This window comes from Larimichthys crocea, chromosome VII (assembly GCF_000972845.2).
Source record: "Larimichthys crocea isolate SSNF chromosome VII, L_crocea_2.0, whole genome shotgun sequence".
In the NCBI taxonomy this organism is placed as follows: Eukaryota; Metazoa; Chordata; class Actinopteri; family Sciaenidae; genus Larimichthys; species Larimichthys crocea.
In genome coordinates, this window is record NC_040017.1 from 4,659,319 (window position 1) to 4,668,153 (window position 8,835).

At 46.0% G+C, this 8,835-nt stretch overlaps 1 protein-coding gene across 1 annotated transcript in view; it reads left to right on the forward strand.

Annotated features, from left to right (window-relative positions):
- LOC113746147 (pregnancy zone protein-like) overlaps positions 1-8,606 on the forward strand; it is a 41,786-nt gene extending 33,180 nt beyond the window's left edge. The window contains exons 5-6 of the mRNA XM_027280784.1: positions 1,502-1,543; positions 8,362-8,606. Of these exons, the coding sequence (XP_027136585.1) occupies positions 1,502-1,543; positions 8,362-8,567 (248 nt within the window). The 3' untranslated portion in view covers positions 8,568-8,606. The remainder of the gene's footprint in view (positions 1-1,501; positions 1,544-8,361) is intronic.
- Positions 8,607-8,835: the final 229 nt, after the last annotated feature.

Sequence of the window (8,835 nt, forward strand, 5' to 3'; positions counted from 1 at the left end):
CCCCCCCCCCCTTCTTGTCTCTTTTTTTTCCCCCCCCATCTATCTATTCTGTCCTCCTTTCGTCTTTCTTTCTTAAATCCTACCGTACTATGTGATGTGTTTTTTGTGTGTTGATGTGATATGTCATGTAACTTAACCACCTATTGTGACTACTCCTGATATGGGTTGTTGGGAGGGACAGGGGGATCCGGGTAGGGGTTTTCTTTTTGTCTGATCTTTTCTTTCTTCTTTTTGTAATTCACTCAAACAGTCACCATGGTCGATCATGTGGAACTGTTGTATTTCTTTTTGTATTGACTGCAAAAACTCAATAAAGAGATTTGGAAAAAAAATAAATAAATAAATAAAACAGGAAATGACAAGACATGGAGACAGAACAAAAAACCCAGCTTGACTTCACCACTGTGTGACAGACAGAAGGCAGCTCTGCCTTGTGAATAAGTACTACTATTACTTTTATCAACATTAAACCTTCCTTGTGTACCTCTTTCCCAGATTTGTCTTCACTATAACATCCCAACTCCGACTGAGGTCTCAAGCTTCAGTGTGAAGGTCAAACCAGAGGCCAACTGCACTAACACATCTCACAGACCCAAACTCTCTCTGAAGATGCAGTCCGTGTAAGTAATCATCAACAACTAGATCCATGTTACAGCAATGACAGAAGAATACTGAAAATCTGAACAAATGATACTTTGTATCAACCAGCCTGGACTTAGTCACTTTCTGTGGATGGGAAATGTTTTCAACTTTGCAGTAAATACTCAGCTCAAACATATCTTCACTGTAGACAAAGCCTTTCTGATGGCTCATATTAAAAAGTGTTTCTCCATTTCTCCAACCAGTAGAACTACAAAGAACGCGTAACATCACATTTTTATGGTTGAATTTCAGATATAGTGGGAAGGAGACCAGCACAAACATGGTGATCCTGGACATCAAAATGCTTTCTGGATTTGTCCCAGACCCAGAGTCTTTGAAGAGGGTGAGTTATTACAGTAACTTAATCCTAAATGGAAATGGAATATTTTACCTCTGTTGTTTGAACGACCCAGCTGATTCTTGTTGCTTCACAGCTCAAAGGTGCCCTGCTGGTGGATCGCGTTGAACAAAAGGAAGATCATGTCCTCGTGTACCTACAGGGGGTGAGAGGAATTCACATTGAGGAACATCAGATGATGCTCTCTTGGTTTCTTACTTTAAGAATTGTCATAGCACTTATTGTTGCACTAACGCTTTCTTATCGCACTGTACCTTGATTGTTTTCTTCTCTGTAAGTCGCTTTGGATGAAAGCACCTGCTAAATGACTAAATGCAAACGTAAATATAGTTTCAGACAGGTTCACAAAGAAGTTGGAAATCAAAGTATAGCAAACATAATATTGTTACATCCTTCGTACCTCCTGTCCATGACAAACAGAATATTTTGGTCTGTGGATGAAAGAGCTTTCGCTGTTTTGTTTGTTCAGTCTATGTTGTTTATTCTCTTTTTTCCATCCAGGTGACCAGGCTGAGACAGAGTACATCTACCCTTGTTCTGCAGGTAATCTCTCATAACATGCTGCTGCTTTTATTACAGGAACATTCCTTTACAAAATTAGTTACATAACAAAAAGTTTTTAAATATTTTCTCCAACTCATGTAAGATGAAGCCACCTTAAACATTGCTAAATCAAACTAATTCTTGGATGTGCTATGTGATTTTATTTATTACTCAGCTGAAAACTATATATATCTTCAAAGAAGATGCAGAATACAAACAGAATATATGTAAATCATTATATGCCATGCTTTGGAGAGAACTATTCAAAACATTTTTTTTTTACAACTTTATCTTCTCACTCTTTTATATGTTTCCTTCAGCTGTTGTTTGACATCTTGGTAACATGGAAAACTTGGACAAGAATTTAAAAAAGAAAGTTTTGTGGTTTTACAAAATGGTTGATCACGTATGTGTCATTAGATCAGACGAATAGTGTTTAAGATTGTTGATAACAATATTTCAGTGTAATATCTATCAGGTGATGACTTTTTAAACAGGAACACAAATTAAACATTTTTAAGTGAGAGTTAATAATAATCCTGTCAGGCCTGGACTCAAAGGAGGACTCAGATGCAGAGATTTCACCAATAGGATGGGACTTTATTTTAGGAATTATCCACACTGAGCGACACAAAAAGACTATGAAAATTACTCTAAAGAAACTATTCTAGAATAAACTCTACAAAACCAAAAACCACTCCGAAGAGGGAAAAACGTAAAAGCAAAGAGGAAAAAGGTAACAAAAAAAAAAAAATCACTCCACAGGGGAGGACAAAAAGCTAACCGCTATCTAACTGAACAGAAATCAGTCACCTAATTCTATGAAATTTACAACAAAAAATCACTCATGTGGAGGCAAAACAACAACACAAGTTACGTGGCAAGGGAAGGAAGATCAAGGTCTGTGGAAATGACGGGCTGGGGTGAACGAAAGAACGAAATACTCTAGCACAAGACAAAGGGAGACGCAGACAAGATATACACAGGGTAATGTGGAACAGGTGGAAACAATCAGGGCGGGGAAGACAATCAGACCGGTGACACATGAGGAAGGGCAAGTGACCTGAAACGAGAGGAGAGTTATCTTTCAAAATAAAACAGGAAATGACAAGACAGGACAAAAACCCACCTTGACCCCACTGTGTGACAGTACCCCTCCCTCTAGGGCCGACTCCTGACGGCCCAGGCAACTCAGGATGATCTCGGTAGAAATCTTGAATCAGAGAAGGGTCAGCTATGTAGCTCTGTGGAATCCATTGTCTCTCCTCTGGCCCATATCCCTCCCAATCCACTAAAAACTGTTTTCCCCGGCCTCTGTTGCGTACAGCTAACAGTTTCCTGACTTTATAAAGTGGACCTCCATCGACTGCTTCCAGTGGTGGCGGGGGCTTGGTGGCCGGGACCATGGGGCTGTCCTTAGTGGGCTTAACCTGACTCACGTGGAATGTGGGGTGGACACGGAGTGACCTGGGCAAACAGAGACGAATGGCAGCTGGACTGATGACTTTGGAGATGGGAAAAGGACCCACGAACCATGGCGCCAGCTTCTTAAAGGGGACCTTGAGGTGAAGATCTCTAGCTGACAACCACACTCTCTGACCAGGCCGATACTCGGGTGCAGGGCGGCATTTACGGTCGGCGGCCCTTTTGACTCTGTCCCCCTGACGGATGAGTACTTGATGGGCGGCGGCCCAGATGCGGTGGCAGCGACGAAGCACAGCGTGGGCGGAGGGGACAGACACTTACGGCTCAGTGTCAGCGAACACAGGAGGCTGGTAGCCATAGGCACACTTGAAGGGGGAGAAGCCTGTGGCAGAGGTGGGCAGTGAGTTGTGGGCAAATTCCACCCAGATCAGGTGGGTGCTCCATGAAGCCGGGTTCTGAGACACCAGGCAACGGAGGCCGGTCTCCAGCTGTTGGTTAAGACGGTATGGCCGTTGGCCTCCGGGTGGTAACCGGTCAGGACCGTGGTGTTACCTTTCGAAATCGGGAGCCCCGTGACAAAGTCCATAGATATGTCTGACCACGGTCTGGAAGGGATGGGCAGAGGTTGCAGGAGTCCCATGCGTGACCTGGAGGATGTCTTGTTGTGAGCGCAGACCGAACATGCCTCGATGTACTCCCGGACTCCCGACTCCATGGATGGCCACCAGAACCGTTGGGAGATGGCGAACATGGTTCTTCGGACTCCCGGATGGCAAGTGAGCAGCGGGGTGTGAGCCCAATGAATCACCTGTGGGCGCAGAGCAACTGGGACAAACAAACGATGCTCAGGGCACCCATTAGGTTCACCTCTTGTTCTATCGGCCAAGTGACCACTCCAACCACACGGGTCAGTGGGAGGATGGGTTCTGGTTCCTTGGCGACAGGCTCAGGGTCATAGATGCGAGACAGGGCGTCTGGTTTGACATTCCGGGACCCTGGCCTGTGGGACAATGTAAAGAAAACTGTTAAAAAACAATGCCCACCTGGCCTGCCGTGAATTTAGTCTCTTGGCCCGCTTGATGTACTCCAGGTTCTTGTGATTCGTCCACACAATGAACGGATGCTGTGCCCCCTCCAGCCAGTGTCTCCACTCCTCCAAGGCGATCTTGACCGCCAGCAGCTCCCAGTTGCCGACATCATAGTTGCGCTCCGCTTTAGACAACCGCCGTGACAATAATGCGCTGGGATGCATTTTACCATCCTGCTCCGATCGCTGAGAGAGAACCGCCCCGATCCCTTCGTTGGAGGCGTCTACCTCGACCACGAACTGTCGCTGAGGGTCTGGCAGGGTGAGGATGGGGGCTGAGGTAAAGCGACGCTTGAGGGTCTGGAAGGCTGTCTCGGCCTCTGGAGTCCAGTGGAAACGCACCTGAGAAGAGGTAAGAGCATGGAGAGGGGCAGCTATTGCGCTAAAACCTTTGATGAACCGCCTGTAAAAATTAGCAAAACCAAGGAACTGCTGAACCCTTTTGCGGCTATCAGGTGTGGGCCACTCGGTGACAGTGCTAATTTTAGCTGGGTCCATCTGCACTCTTCCAGGAGCTACAATGAAGCCCAGGAAGGAGACGGTGTCGGCATGGAATTCACTTTTTTCTGCTTTGACGTAGAGATTGTTCTCCAAAAAACTTTTTAATACTCTGGTTACATGGTCTCGATGTGTGTCCAGGTCAGGGGAGTAAATGAGAATGTCGTCAATGTACACAAAAACAAAAAGGTCGAGGAAGTCCCTAAGTACCGCATTAATCATTCCTTGGAACACTGCAGGCGCGTTGGTTAATCCGAAAGGCATGACCAGGTATTCATAATGACCGCTTGGGGTATTAAACCCTGTTTTCCACTCATCTCCCTCTTATTCTAACCAGATGGTATGCATTGCGAAGGTCTAGCTTGGTGAACACCTTGGCCTGCTGGAGCTGGTCAAACACGGAAGACATGAGAGGAAGTGGGTACCGATTCTTTATAGTAATGTCATTAAGAGGACTGTAGTCTATGCAAGGTCTCAGGGACCCGTCCTTCTTGCCCACAAAGAAGCCGGCACCTGCTGGAGATGAAGGGCGGATCAACCCCGCCCTCAATGAGGTCTTGATGTACTCCCGCATGGCCTCCCTCTCAGGCCCAGAAACCGAATACAGGCGGCCCTTGGGAATGGTGGAGCCTGGAATCAGTTCGATTGCACAGTCATGGACGATGAGCCATGGCTTTAGTTTTGCTAAATACCTCACGAAGGTGATGGTAGCAGGACGGCACGGAGCTCAGGTCTGGGTACTCTGAGTCTGGGGCAGAATTAACAGAGGCAAGATTAGCCACAGTAACCTCCCTCCCCTGAGTGGGGATGTCGAAGCAGTCATTAACACAGTCCTCCCCCCACCCCATAATTTCTCCCGTTCTCCAGTTTACATGCGGGTTGTGGCGATACAGCCAAGGCTGTCCCAAAATCAGTGTATGGGTGGGTGACTTGAATAAATAAAAGCTTACTATGTTCATTTATGTGCAATTTGAGGGGTTCAGAGACGTGAGTGATGGTGAACAGTTCTTTTCCGTTGAGAGCTTTGGCATGGATTGGCTTCATTAAGAGTTCGGATTTGAGGCCCAGCTCCTCTGCTAAACCCCAGTCCATCAAACTCTCATCAGCCCCTGAGTCTATAAGGCTTCAAGTTCTGTGGAGGTGTGGTGCATTACCTTGACTGTGGTTAGGGTACGTAGGACAGGACTTGACGCAGTGAACTGACTCACCACTGTGGGCCTCTTGGCTGAGCAGGCGGCGACGAGGTGACCTAACTCCCCACAATAAAAGCATCGGCCCTCCTGCTGTCGTCTCTGTCGCTCTTCATGCGTCAGCCGAGGCCTTCGCAGCTGTATGGGCGCCTCCTCACCATCCGTGGAGTGACGACCCTACTCTAGCGGTGAACGGCGGGGGGCCGGCCAGCCCCTGTGCTTGGGTGCGTGTGGGTCTCTCCGAAGGTCAAAAGGCACGTTGCTGTCTGAGTTGGCGGACCCTGTTGTCCGTCCGGATGGCGAGCGCGATGAGAGAGTCCAAATCTGGGGGTAGATCCAAAGGAACAAGAAGGTCTTGGATGGGGGCAGCCAGCCCCTTCAGGAACACATCATAGAAGGCTGTGGAGTTCCACCCACTCTCTGCCGCCAAGGTGCGGAAGTGGATGGCGTAGTCACAGACAGTGTCGCTGCCTTGACTTAGTCTGCTCAGCTCCTAAGCCTTCTCCCGGTCGGTCGGAACCGGGTCAAAAGTCCTTAGTAGGGCTGCTTTAAAGTTTGTGAGGGAGCTGCAGAGGGGAGAGTCCCGAGCCCACTCTGCTGAGGCCCATGCTTTGGCTCGTCCAGTCAGATGGGACATCATGAACGCTATCTTGGACCGGTCAGTGGGAAATGCATGGGGGGATAGTTCGAAATGAATTGAACAATCAATGAGAAATGTCTTACAAAGTCCCAATTCCCCAGAGAATTTCTCTGGTTGGGCCAAGTTGCTACCAGACCAAAAGACAGGCACCATTGGGGCGGGAGCCGCAGCAGCAGCCGGGGATTCAGGAGCTGTGGTCATCTGGGCAAGCTGGTCCTGCAGACTCTGAAGTTGAGCCGAGACCAGACTTAACTGGGCGGCCATAGTCGACCGACAGTCCTCCTGACGGGAGAGACGAGCCTCTTGGTCACTCAGGATCGCAGCCAGCTGGTTGGTCTCTGCTGAGTCCATACTGGCCAGAGTGTACTGTCAGGCCTGGTGTTATGGGAATTTTAAAGAAAAACCCTTAAATAAGGAGGATCGGATTCAAAGCGTCAAAGTTTAAGTTGAATTTATTGTTCTTGTACAAGAGGAGCGTTTCAGAGTGCAACACACTAAAGGGGTTACAGAGAAAAAGGCTCCCTGAGGAGCGTTAACAGTTGGTTCTTATACATTTTCCTGAAGATGGGCTGTCTCAACCCCTGTAAATTGTCAACAGTCAATTTGCATATAATGCATTTAGACAGCTTACTTCAACATATCACCTGAGTGAGTAGCCAGTATGTCCCCAATCTAGATGTCATCTCTCTGACCTGTCCCTGACTCTCTGTTCTCAAATCCCTCTATTTATACATTAACCTGAACTTTACCTTCCCCTGCCAGTCTGAGTAAAACATCAATAAAGGGAAGTGCCCTAAGGACAAATAATAAATAGGAACAAACATTGTATAAGTTAAAACATCTAACTAACTGTGTAACCCTAATTTTTATAACACCTGGACTCAAAGGAGGACTCAGATGCAGAGATTTCACCAATAGGATGGGACTTTATTTTAGGAATTATCCAGACTGAGCGACACAAAAAGACTATGAAAATTACTCTAAAGAAACTATTCTAGAATAAACTCTACAAAACCAAAAACCACTCAGAAGAGGGAAAAACGTAAAAGCAAAGAAGAAAAAGGTAACAAAAAAAAAAAAATCACTCCACAAGGGAGGACAAAAAGCTAACCGCTATCTAACTGAACAGAAATCAATCACCTAATTCTATGAAATTTACAACAAAAAATCACTCACGTGGAGGCAAAACAACAACACAAGTTACGTGGCAAGGGAAGGAAGATCAAGATCTGTGGAAATGACGGGCTGGGGTGAACGAAAGAACGAAACACTCTAGCACAAGACAAAGGGAGACGCAGACAAGATATACACAGGGTAATGGGGAACAGGTGGAAACAATCAGGGCGGGGAAGACAATCAGACCGGTGACACATGAGGAAGGTCAAGTGACCTGAAACGAGAGGAGAGTTATCTTTCAAAATAAAACAGGAAATGACAAGACAGGACAAAAACCCAACTTGACCTCACCGCGTGACAAATCCACTCAAATATAAAGCCATTTCTCATCCTGAGCAGCATCTGTTTTGTTAAATGCCTGGACAACCAGTGCTTTGCTGTGTCAGAAATCTTTGTCTGCCTGTTTGTGTAAAAAGTCGAATTTTCTGAAATAGAAGTCTGTTTATCTGGAGAGAAAATGAAAATTATTTTAAAATTTGGCTTACTTTTTTTGTCGATTTCATGCGTTTAAATTTGTATTTTATTTTGAACTGCTAAACAAATTTGTGAAAGGTTTAAATAATCATAAATTTTATTGATGTTAGATATTAAAAAGGGTTTTTATTACTACTATCAAGACATGGTTTCACGTGAGATTTATTGTTTGGTGGTTGGTGTAACTAGTATTTGGCTACAATAGACACTGAACACTATTTATGAGAGTAATAGTACCATAAAACAATATTCACAAGTGTGACGGCCCCGCCCTTTATGTTGGGGGTGTTATTGGTAGGCTGCTGGTTGGTCTGTTTTGTTTTCCCAGGTTCACCAGAGGTGGGATCATCATCAGGAGATGTGCTACACCTGGGCCCGGTGAAGCGCATTTATCTCCACGCTAGCTGCTCTCTCGGGCTCACTCCATTCACGCCGTCTGAGGAGGAGGCCACGGCGCGGCTGTGCTCTACTGTTTTCTTTCTTGTTTTTCGCACTCACTCGCACACATGCATCTATGCACACCTACACTACTGATTACAGACACTGATCTTTTGCTTAATTTTCTGACGTCATAATAAACATGTCACGGTGGTAGTTAAATCTTGTCTCCTCTCCCGTTCTTGGTTGCAGTCCACGAGCCAGACTGTAACACAAGGCTTTAAGAGAACATATTTTACACAGCCTAACTATGCAGACTGAAGTGTGAGAATGTGAGAGGTCTTTTGTACAGCTATCTCCATGTGTGACCTTTGAACTTGATTCATATCAGAATATTCGAAATACTTTGAATATATACAACAGG